The 12933-nt window shown below is 32.8% G+C and overlaps 1 protein-coding gene across 1 annotated transcript; it reads left to right on the top strand.

The window, feature by feature from the left end:
- Nucleotides 1-406: 406 nt before the first annotated feature.
- On the top strand, nt 407-12603 carry LOC108574105 (MICOS complex subunit MIC19). Its single transcript, XM_017936624.1, has 3 exons — nt 407-903; nt 8992-8998; nt 12428-12603. Exons 1-3 carry the CDS (start codon nt 505-507, stop codon nt 12601-12603), a joined length of 582 nt encoding a protein of 193 aa, XP_017792113.1. The 5' UTR covers nt 407-504.
- The last annotated feature ends 330 nt before the right edge of the window (nt 12604-12933 follow it).

Below are 12933 nucleotides of genomic sequence, written 5' to 3'. Positions count from 1 at the left end.
TATCGATAAATGAAAATGGTTATACAATTCTTATATTGTTTACTGTTGCTGTCATGTGAATTAATATTGCTTTTCTATTAATATCCAGTTGTTAAAACAAAAAGAAAACGTAAAAATACTTACATATGTGCATGCTGTTATTGAAAATTAAAAAAGCAATAATAAAAAATGTTATATTGATATACAAAAATCAAATAATGTTTTAGTAAAGACTTTATAATAAAAAATGCAGTTTTAAAACTATTACTAAAAAATGTTTTTGTACTTATTCAGTTTGTAAAAATGAAATTGTATTCAATATCAACATTAATGAAACTATAATGACATAATATATATAAAAAAATAATATTTTTCATAGAAGTTTTACGTATTTTTACAGATAATCAGTTTTACTAAATCAGTTTTATTAAAGTGTTGATGACATAAAAATTAATGTTATAAGTGGTAATAAAATTGGAGAATAAGTGATTGCAACTCTATTATAAACAAATATAAACAGTTGATATGGGTTCTGGGCAAAGTGCTCGTATGCTTACTATTGATAATGAAGAAATAGGTGTTATAGCGATATCAGAATCTGTTGTGGAACGATTAACTCAACAAATGAATGAAAAAAATGCTGAAGGAGTAAAGAAAGTAAGATCCGCTACATTAAGAGAACCATCTTCTACAGATGTTGAATCTCCACAATTACCTCATAATGATGTACCAGCGAATTTTGGTAATTCTATGCATTATCCACAAGTAACCTTAACTGCTCTTATGATGCATCAACAGAAAGAACAAGAGCTTCGTAGTCAAGATAATTATTGGCAGAAGCGCTTACAGAATTTGGAAAAAAAACATTCAAAAATTAATGATATTATTGATGCAGAGTATAAAAAAGCTGCAGAAGAATTATATGTCATATAATATAGTGTGCATATATATACAGGGTGTCCCTGGATTAAACGATCAAACTGCATCAGTATATTCTATGAGTAAAAATAAGAAAAAAATGTTATATAAACATAGGTTTACAAACGCTTTATAAAAAAGTTATAATAAAAATATGAAACCTAAAGTGAATAGCGAGTTCGTTGTTGATACATCGGAATGTAACAATAAGGCGACGGTATTTATGAAATCTGCTCCTTCTAGCCATGTTTACTATTTGAAATAGTCGAACACGATAACGCAGAGATCGAATTGTGTAAATATCTGTACTGTTATGATGAGTGAGCAAATTAGTATCAGTTCCGAAATGCTATTAACTTTAGGTTTCACTTTTTTATTATAACTTTTTTATAAAGCGTTTACAGACCTCTGTTTATATAACATTTTTTTCTTAATTTTACTCATAGAACATACTGGTGCAGTTTGATCGTTTAATCCAGGGACACCCTGTATATATATGTATACATATATACATAAATACTATATTTATACAAAAGCTGATTTCATATTAATCATCCTTAATATTTAACTGCTATGAGTGCATTCATTTGCTTTTAAATTATAGTTGTAAATAATTGCAGAAATGTTCATACTTTTTTCCAAATACCTAATTTATTTGTATTTTATTATAAATAGAAGATAAAGTGATCTTGGGTTTGAAAATCTTATTTTGTATTATCTTCAATAGCTATTGTCAAAAATGAATGAAAAGAACACAAATTTTGATGAAATGTGTATAAGAAACAGTAACAATAATTTAGTGAAAATAATTTAACATGAAACAATAGTGATAAATCTCAACATATGAATTCAAGCAGCTTTTTAATTATGTATGCTTTAAAATATTTACAAAATACGATAGATATTTCACTTTGATTGTTAGTAGAATCTGTTATAAGTGAAAGTTATCACCAGCTAAAATATAAACACCAAAATATAAATATAAAATTTAAATACCATTGCCAATCTGTTGAGAGGTATTAATTGTAGGTCACCTCGTTTATTTTTAAGTGATACAATATAAAAACTTTTACATTTTTGAATAGATCTCACTTAATGGAATTTATTTATAACACTCACTGTTGTTAATAAGAAGTACCACCTGAAATGACTTGTTATTTATTGATTTCATCAACAAAATTTTATATGAAATACATTATATTTAATAGGACTCATCAAATGGATGCATTCTGATTTTTTTTTGTCCTAAATTTTCTGAAGTATCAAGGTAACCTTGAATTTTTTAAATGAAATGCTATACATTTTTTTATATGATAATGAAAGCAACTGTTAGGATGAATTCAACCGTATGTGACACACTAACCTTCAAGGTCAGGAATGTTTTCTTTTATATTTTATTTAAAAATATGAAGCTTTAGACCAGAGTGGGTTTATAAGCTATCGTTAACAATATATAATCAATTTACCAAAAAAACATAGACTAATTCTCTTATTTCTACATTTTCCTTATATCTACTATTCAATCTTGCATTCTTTAAATCAGTTTTATGTTACATATCGTTTCAAATTTTTAGGTTGGCTGACCTTAGGAATTCGGTCACGATTCTGATGACCGGCAAGTGAGGTCTTTGTACAAATGGTTCAATTTTATTAATGCCTGTGAGTCCTTTTTCTCTAAGTTTGTCGATCATTTTCTTTCACGGGTGGGTGAATAGTGGACAGGTCCAAAGTACATTGTTCAAATCTTGGTACTTATTATTGCAGGGGTAGGCACTGCTATTGACTATTCCTACTCTTGCAAGAGTCTGCAAGACTATAGTGGTTGGTCCTGTAGCAACACATCCAGGAGATGGTTTCTCTTGGTAGCTGTTGTCCATGAAACCACGGTTTCCTTCCTGATTCAAAGTACAGTAAAGACTTTATAAATGTTTGAAATTCGGATCCTCTGCGGAACAGGTACGGGATAGGTACTAGATTCTCCAAATTCTTTGTATTTTACCGACACCGACAGACGCAGAAACAGAGGTATTGAAAGTCGAGGCAGTTGTGAAAAATTAAATGCCTATATATCGATAAGACAACATTAATACAAGAAAGAAACTTTCTTATTTTTGGTGTTTTGTTGATAAAAATTTTACTACCATATCGATGATATTTTTCTGATTAGAATGAGACCAAACATGGTATAATTCGACTTACATTTTGTTACTTAATAAAAAATTCCATACACATACATATGTATGTATAAAATAGAATATCGGTTTGTCGTAACCGTTGAATTCGAAGTTAAGCGGCCATAAATTTATTTATAAATTCCATTTCTAATTTTGGCAAATTACCTTCGATGATCTTTAAGTATTCGTTATCACTAATAAATAAATATGCACACATTTAAAAGTTCTCAAAAATAGCAGTGTTAATATTTATGTTGAAAATCCAAGCTGTTGAATTTAACGAAAATGTATATTTATTAGTAATATACAATTGCTTGCAAGTTGTTTGTGAACTGCTTGTAATTTGTTAATATAACAACTCCTATATGTATTCTTATGTGTTTTTTAAATTGCCACTCGCCAGAGATGGAAAATCGTTTCATGGACAACAGCTACCAAGAGAAACCACCTCCTGGATGTGTCGCTACAGGACTAACCACTATAATCTTGCAAACTCTTTCGCAAGAGTAGGAATAGTCAATAGCAGTCCGACCCCTGCAATAATGAGTACCAAGTTTTGTAACAATATCGCGTTTGGTGTCATTTTAATCAGGAAAATTTCACCAATATTTTTATAAAACTTTTATTAACGAAAAATTAAAAATAAGAAACTTTTGCCGTTTCTGTAGTGTTTTCTCACCGATATGCCACCACCGAATGCGATAACAATTACCACGACGTGTCACATTATTCGCTTGCCTGGTTTAAGGGTAGTCCTCTCTCATGGTGGGAATAAACCATGAACAGTTAATGTGTAGATCCCAACGAACTCTTGTAGAGTCTTTACTGTACTTAGGAAAGTACTCTTTTACTTTGGAGGTGGCTTCTTTTTACCATTCCTCTTCTGTATCCCACGACATTTTATCATTTAGGATGAAGTGCTAATCTGTATATGGCAATTTCAAATCTAGCAGTATTGTGGTAGACTCTTTGGTCAGCCATGTGCAATGAGATTTAGCAGATTTGTAAGTTGTTGTCTGTGGTATGTTGTTTCTGAAATTTATCAAGACTTTTCTTAATTTCGAATATATACTTGTTCAGGTGGGTGTTGATGGATTTACTGTTCAGCGCTTACACTATACTAGATGAGTCCGTACATATAATACATGACTTGGTTAGGTCGAGGTTAGCTACTTCTATTGCTATCATGATTGCCATTGCTTCTGCTGTATACAGGGTGTCCTGTACCATCGGGGAACCGCTTCAGTAGTGGATTCTGCACATGAAAACAAAAAAAAAGTTCATAAAAAAACATGCTCTATTTAATCTTGTTTTCGAGTTATAACGAGTTTATGTTGGAATAATTCTATCAAACGATAGAAGTAGTTGAACTAATTCTACCTACTTATTTATAAACAGAACTCAATATCGGACGTTAAACTTTGTATTCTAGTTCTGTAAACACTTCCTCTTAGTATCTCTGGTATAAGTCATTAGAGCATTAGATTATTGAAATACGTCGTGTGTGAAAATGGAAAGTTTCTGTAATCAAGGAATGACAGATATGCATTTAGTGTATGGGTTTGCCCAGTGTAATATTACATGGAGGAATAGAGAGAGAGTAAGATAGTCAATGAAAAGACATCCTCATACTTGTGTTCAAATTCAAGGAGGTCGTTTGGAACACCTCTTGTGAAAATATGTAGATACAGTGTGTTAAAGAAGAAACTCGCTATAACTCGAAAATAAGGTCAGTAGAGCATATGTTTATATGAACTTTCTTTTATTGTTATTATGTGCAATATCCACCACCGAAGCGATTCCATGATGCTACGAGACACCCTGTATATTGAAGCTCTACTGTCCAAGCTTATAACCTTTTTTTATGTTAAGTTGGCTTCCCCAGTGGAGTTTGAGCCATTTCTCTTTGAGTCATCTGTATAGTTATTGATGTGTAAGGGGAAGTGGGATCTAATGATGGTTATGAATTTAGTAGTTGGGGAAGGCGAGCTTTTTACTAGTTGACCAAAAGTAAAGTTGGTGTCCAGATGGATAAATTGTGTTGCAGTCAATTTCAAAGATGGGGTGATTGAAATGTCTTTCCATTCCTTCAATGAGAGGTTTGAGCTCATCCCAGCAGGTTTGCATGAGTGTTTTCCTCTAGATACCTCTTTGATTCCTTGTAGGTCTTTACCTACCTATTTCCATTCTGTGATAAAATCCGCAATGGGATTAAATTGATTACTTAATGTTTTTAGGGTATATTTGCCAGCTAAAAATTTGATCTTGCCTCTTAATAAAGGTGTCTTAGCCTCTGTTAGTACCACATTATTGGGTGTGGTTCTTCTCAGACCTAGGGCTAATTTAATTGCTGTTCTCTGAGTCCTTTTTAAGGTGTTACTTAATTTTTTGTTGTGAATAAGAAAATACCAGTAACTGCCATTCTATATTATAAAGTACCATCAGGGTTTATGTGTCACATCCTCACTAGGTGCCCCAGAGGAATTTGATGATATTTATTATTTTAGTGCAAGTTGCTTGCAGGTGTTCTCAAAGCACAGTTGATTGTCCAGCTGAGTACCAAGAAATCTTGCCTGTTTTTGATTTCTCACAGTATGGTCTCCTAGTTTGAATGAGATTGAATTGGGTTACACATTGGTTTTGCTGAATATAAAAATTTTAGTTTGAAGAATAGTTGACATTGCTTTTTCCATTTCATTTTTGGCTGAAGCCAGATTTCTCCTTGTAAGGAAGATAGCAATATCATCCGCATACTGGGAGATCCGCGTAGCTGTTGAAAGACCACTTTCCACCCCACTAACATAAAAGTTAAATAATACTGGACTGAGTACACCACTAACATAAAAGTTAAATAGTATTGGACTAAGTACACCCTGCTGGGAGACACTCTTGTTGATTGTCCTGATGTATGGTTCTTCCATATTGTTGTAGTCTCAAATTACTTCTATTGTTCTGCATTGCATCCTGTTTAAAACGAAGTGTAATATATTTTTGGAAATTCCCATATCTGAAAGTTCTGCTAGCAGTATTTTTACGTTTACGTTGTTAAATGCACTCTTCACACCCAACAGTGCAACTATATTGTGTTGTTTTTTCACTATTGCCATTTTTTACTAACAATATAATCCTTTCTGTATTGTTTGCACACGTTCTACCTTTGTGAAAACCTGATTATGATTTACCTAGTTTGTGGTAATGTTCACACCACCAATATGAACAGTTGTTTAACAGTCTTTCATGCAATTTGCAAAGACATGAGGATAATGTAATAGACCTGCACTATAGATATCTACCATTGGATTTTGGTTTGAGAAGTACTTGTACATCTTTCCAGCTGGGTGGAGTTTGGTGTGTGATGTAAAGTTCATTAAAGAGTTCAAGAAGTATTAGTCTATTTGTAACTGACATGTGTTTTATTTTATTGTACTCCACTCCATCTGGTTCGGGGGCAGATTTGGTCTTGATATTCTTTATGGCAACATTTGATTCCAGGAAGTTGAAAGGGTTGTAAGAAAAAGATGTCCGATGTGGCATTAGCCATTACTTCAATTTTTTCAGAAACCCATGGAGGACATTTTTTTTTTATTGTTTCCTTCACTGTTTTGTGTTGTTCCTATGCGTTGACATGTGACCCTTCTCTGTTAACTCATTTAGATCTGAAGGTTCTTATCTTCTCCCATGTGTGTTTGATGTTTAAATGCAGATTTTCTTATTTTTAAGGAGTATTTTTGGTTATGGCACATTGTTTTTTATAATTTTCCTGTTCTTTAAAATTAAGGGTGTGCTTGCATTTTAAGAGACGAGACTCATAACAGGTTGATGAGAAATTTTTTTTTTTTTTTGCATAAATCGGTAGTAATACGTCTCAAAAATATGTCTGTGAAGTTGTAAACTGAAGTTCGAAGTATACAGGAGGCTGTATACTAGGATATACATATTAGGAGGCCGTCTTTCGAAACAAATTCATTTGCCATTTCTGTTGTTTTGAATTTGACTCTTGTCATGTTTTTTCCACATGGAATCAGCTAATATCGTCGTCATTTTTTGATTACTTGCTTGTCGCTTGATGGCCACATATCCTAGTCCCTTGGGGGTTTTTTGGGTATAATTTTTTTATTTTGGAATGTGCATGGGTGCATGGGTCCATTATTCTTTCCGGTGGATTCTTCTTGTCTACTATCATTTCGCTTTCAACGTCCAGCGATTGGCCACTCATTTTTCTTTTTGATAAATTATCGTAGTACCTGATTTTCCCTGACTTATGGAGCAAAATCTATGCCGTATCATTTTTTGGAGATTCATGTAAAACAGTTTTTAATAAAATTAATAAATGACGAGTTATTTTAGGTGGTTGTTCGTATTGACTCACCTTGTATATTTACCATAATTTAAGAGTTATACCAACCACCTTTTTCAGCAAGAGGACTTGAAGACAGTGCATGTTAATAAAAAATCATTTTGTTTACCAAATAATAGATGTTTGAAATGTTTTCCACATATATTCAAACAGTTTTTAATTCTTGAGATTCTCGTGAAGATTAATTTGAATTTATAGTATTACAGAAGCACAAGCTTCACAAATTCTTCTCATTGTGGTATTTTTTAGTATTAGAAGTGTAACTTTGTATTTAATAAAACCCTACAGAGTAAACTGTAATGATATAAGGTTTGGCAGATATGGTAGATATGGAGTAGCACTATCTCATTGTATAAAATTAATGTTAAATTAATTGTTTAAAATTGATCATATACTTTTTGTAAAGCGTGGAAAAGCTCCACAGAAGATTCTGAATAATTCAATGTTTACAATAAAGAATTCTGTTGAAAAGTACTCGATCTGTACATTACATTATTGTTTCATAGGAATTCTTCGGAATTTATCCAAAGGTGAACATATATTTATCGATATAACATATTTTTATCGCTTGCAGTACTGCAATAATAAAAACATATCATCTTGGTTAAAAAACTTCGCTGACCTTAAAATATCGCAAATATGACTTTGAGAAAAATCTATGTTATAATATTTGCCCCTTCATAACAGATATTTTTTTCTCTTATATCATTAAAACCGATGGAGAAACTCTAGGTTTTAATCTTACAATTAGATAATTTACCCTGTATATACCCATATAAGTGGATATAAGGTATTTGTATATTTTTTAAAAATGTTTACTATTCAAAATATATATGTATGTACTCATGTGTGCGCAAAGCAATATTATTACTGGTCAACATTTTTATCACAAATAGCCAGTATGTTTTGGAAAAATGTAAGAGAAAAAATTTTCACTTTTTTTTAGAAACAATATAATTAGTTTACCAGATTTTTAAATTTCCAACAATTTTCGAATATTAAAATTAAGCTTTAATTTTTTTTAATAAACAGCTATATCTTTTTTATATCATAGGAAAGTGATTGTTAAAGCAAATTCAAAAATGTAAAACATAATAATGCTTAAGGGGGTATTTTCGTTTGTGGGTTTGAAAAAATCGAAATTTTTTTGTATTCATTTTAAGGTTTGAAGTGTAAAGAACATATTTCCGAAGGGAAATTCGAAAATTCGAAAAGTTACCTAAGTTACAGCCCTTTAAATAGAACTGTGTACAGACTGTCACTGTAATCGTATTATGTGTATTTAGATCTTTCGTTATTCTTTTCCCCGGCATATACAGGTAAATACACTTCGGGTAGGGCAAGATAATATTATAGCATGAAAAAGGTTTTGCTAAACTTCTATTTACCCAATCTGTATTTCACGTGTGTTTGATCCTAAGGACTGAACGCATGTGTTCGTAGCCACGGTCTAGGTAATTGCTTTATGATTAAAGCTTTTGACTGTGCACTACGGATTGGTAATAACTGAAGTTGATAAGCGATAATAAACCTTGTAGCGTGTAAGACCGTAGCGCGCGGCAGGGCGATGGTCAGCGGCGAGGGAAGGGATAGGGTTGCGGGCGCGTAGTGCAAACCCAGATACACCGAGACATAAAACTCGTGCTCGGTGTACCGAGGGTGCTGATTGGGCGGCCAAGAAGCTCGAATATGTATAAAAAGGGGCTGTTTACCGAAAAAGGTAGGCAGTTGTGTCTAAGGTCTGGTACTGGCTATTCTACCCACTCTAGTCCGCTTCCAAGAGAGTTCTAATCCAGCCTGGCTATCCGGCTCGGTGAATGATCTTTCACCCTCCCCGTCCGTTGTCCACCATTTGCTCCATCCCCCTACCGGACTCTAACACCCCGCGAACTCGCGACCATCGCCTCGCCGTGCCTACTCGCGGCATACGCAGAACTTCACGAAGTGACGATTATAGTCGTGTAGCGAAGAGACCTTTTTTTTTCTACGAACTATTATCCTTATTGTTACTACGCTCTAAATGCTAATTGTGGAAAAAGTGATACGATTACAACCTTAATAAAGGTACTGTCCACCAGGGTCAGACTCGTGGTGTAAATGGCGGGTAGTAGAAGCCATGGAACGAATTTTTATCATAAACCGGCACTTGACAAAGAAGTTGAAAAGATGATTTTCAAAATTTGTGAAGATCTTCCTTTCTAGAACTTATTGGAGTGATGCTTCGGAGGAAATATGCAAAACAATAACGGAAGCTACAATTCAACACTTTGGCAATTCGCTCGGAAACACATATTTTGTTGACCGAAAATTATCCAAATATTCAACGACGGTCTTCAATCTCTGTTCAAAATTGTGGAAACAATAGAAATTACTATTAGTTCACAGACAAAAATATTTGCCGAATGCAAAGACGAAGACTGGGTGAAAGCAATCAAGCGTCGAAGCTATGAAGCGACGAAAGAAACAAGGATAGCCAGAAAAAGAAAAAGGAAACGTAAAATGAATTCTACGAGGACGCAGAAGGATTATTATATGGCCTCGGAATAGCTGATTAATTCTAAGTTACCAGAATTACTAATAAAATAGAAAAGAAATACACTTCAAACTTTAAACGTGTTTTTCTCAAAACTACGTTTTTCATATTGGCAGAAGTTATAAGTCATAGAATAATTCAGATATTAATTTGAAATTTTAACTACGTATACGAAACATGCTTCCCTAAAGCTAGTAGTAAAATTAAGTAAAAATATGATGTACTTTTCCCTTTATTAACAAAAACATTCACATTTCCCATGTTTCAACGACTGCCATGTAGATAATTTTCAACGAATAATGTTTATTTTACTGCGAACACTGAACATAATCCTACTGAACAATAAAACGTTAAAATATTTATTTCACATCAACTGGTTATCCAGATAGTTCCGCAAGCGGAGGATGTTTTCCACACAGCCATTACTAACATGTATTATACAAGGTGTTCCGTTTAACTGGAAACAGTGGAATTTCTCATGAGGGATTGAAGTTATGTAAAAACTGTTCTTACAAAAGTTGTTCGGCATATAGGGGAACATTAGGTGGTCTAAATAATTTTTCTGCAGATATAATAGTGAGAGAGATATCAAAGTCAAGTTAATTTTTTTAAATCGAACCGTGTATTTTTTTATTCATAATATGGTAGCGTTTATTGAGACGAATTCAACGATGTGTCACGCGAACTCATTTCGTTTTGTTTGAGTCAAGTCGACACGCACATGTGTCGCACGCTTTGGATCAGTTAAACTCTAATTTGACTATGCTACTAATACAAATTCTCCACGATTTTACAACTTTTCATGAAACGAAATGACTTAATGTGGCACTTCGTTGAATTTGTCTCGACAAACGCTACCATATTATGAATAAAAAAATATAGGCTGCCATTTAAAAAAATTAACTTGACTTTAGTAAATCCCGCACTGCTACACTTGTAGAAAAATTATTTCGACCATTTAATGTCCCCTTATATGCATACCGAACAACTTTTATAGGAACATTTTTGTCATAGCTTAAATCCCTTGTAAGATATGCCACTGTTTCTAGTTAAACAGAACACACTGTAAATATTTATTTTACAAATCACAAAAATACTAAACAATACACTGAACACCCCATAAATATGTATATACGAAAAAGACCTTTTAATTGATCTTATATCTTCCGAGAAAAAAATTTCTAAAAAGACGATCTTTTTCCACACTTGCAAACGAGAATACTCCCTTAAAGTCTCGTAAGGTCATCTTAGGTAATTAATAATTGTTACAACTTTAAGAAACTAATATAAATAATGCGCTCATAGAATATTTTCCTCTTCCGTTTTCTTAATTTAATTGTTATTTAGCAGAAAAGTACTGGGTAGAGATAATGTAAAAATTTTGTTTTATTTACTTACATAATATATTGTTATAATGCATGTATTGGGTGGTTCGGAAAGTTCGTAGCGAAATGTAAGAAAAATTCAAACTGACGTATCTCTGTTTCTAATCGAGATAGCGATAAAAAACCAAAAGGTATTTTACTCGTTATTTGAAGATAAATTCAATGTGGCCCTAATATTACTCCCAAAGCGAACTATATTTTCTGCGGTGGAGCGTTACCACGAAAAATTCAACATCCACGCTTCACTTGTATATATACCCCCCTTCACCTTACGAATTATTTGAGTAGTGCGTTCGATTCACCTTCAACTGTCGAGAAAAATACCGTTTAACTTTTATCGCTATGTCAATTAGAAACAGAGATACGACGGTTTAAATTTCGCTACGAACTTTCCGAACAACCCAATATACAGGGTGTCCCAGGTTTTAACGGCAAAACGTTGTCAGTATATTCCATGGGTTGAAATTAGAAAAAAATGTTATACAAACATAGATCTTCTGAAGCTTTATTAAAAAGTTATGGCAATAATACAAAATTAAGAGAACAATAGCAGACTCGCGGTTACTGCGATATACGTAATACAGCAATAGATCAGCAATATTTACGTTTACTCTGTTTATGCAAGAAGTAACTAATATTCCATCTCAAAAATGTTCACCGTTTATGGCAATCCAAGATTGACATCAGAAAACATCAGAAGACATCAGAAAACAGAATTTATTACTCTGCGAATTTCGTTATTATTTTGTTTCATTTCAGTAAATGCATCGTTGATTTTTTGTATCAATCAGTACACGATCTTATAAATATCGCGCAAATATTGATGATCCATTTTTTGTGTTTATGTTCTCTTAATTTTGTGTTATTGCCATAACTTTTTAATAAAGCTTCAAAAGACCTATGTTTGTATAACATTTTTTTCTAATTTCAACCCATGGAATATACTGGCAACGTTTGGCCGTTAAAACCTGGGACACCCTGTATAAATAAATAGATGTAAATATCAAAGGTTTCAGTAAATATTTGCAACATATGTACAACGTTTGCAAATGTTAATTTTATTTCTGTTATGTTTTTCCAGGTAAGGAGAAAATAAATTTTCAAGATACGGTCCAACCATGCAAAAGCAGTTCTGAAAAAGTGCTCCAGTGTTTCCAAGTCCATCCTCAAGAAATTTTAAAGTGTTCTAATGCAGTCGAAGAATTTTTTGATTGTGTAGATCAGCGACGTGCACGTGTGATTGCAGCACGTTGTTAATATATTTGAATATTAAGTCAGTAGTAGTTCAATTACCTACTTACAACATTATACTACTAACATTAAATAAAATTTTTATTACAGAAAAATGTTTAACCCGAACGGTATAAAAAATATAATTGGTAAAAAGGGGGTCATTAAAATTGAAAAAAGATGCCAATAACGGGTCATATAGAAATTTACATATACTTTATAGCTTGAGGAAATTTGATACAAGTATTTAAGAATATTTGGAAAAAAGTAGAGTAGATGATTGAGTGAACTGAATGTTTTGATTTTGTCACGCGCTGCGAGGACCGGTGTGCGGAGCTCAGCGTGCGTAGTCTGGGT

Source organism: Habropoda laboriosa, unplaced genomic scaffold (assembly GCF_001263275.1).
Source record: "Habropoda laboriosa isolate 0110345459 unplaced genomic scaffold, ASM126327v1 scaffold209, whole genome shotgun sequence".
NCBI lineage: Eukaryota > Metazoa > Arthropoda > Insecta > Hymenoptera > Apidae > Habropoda > Habropoda laboriosa.
Note: the sequence above shows the minus strand (reverse complement) of the source record. Positions and strands in the feature narration are given on the sequence as shown.

What these genes read in the sequence shown, in the direction of transcription:
- LOC108574105 (XM_017936624.1), top strand. Translation starts at nt 505, where the DNA reads ATGGGTTCTGGGCAAAGTGCTCGTATGCTTACTATTGATAATGAAGAA.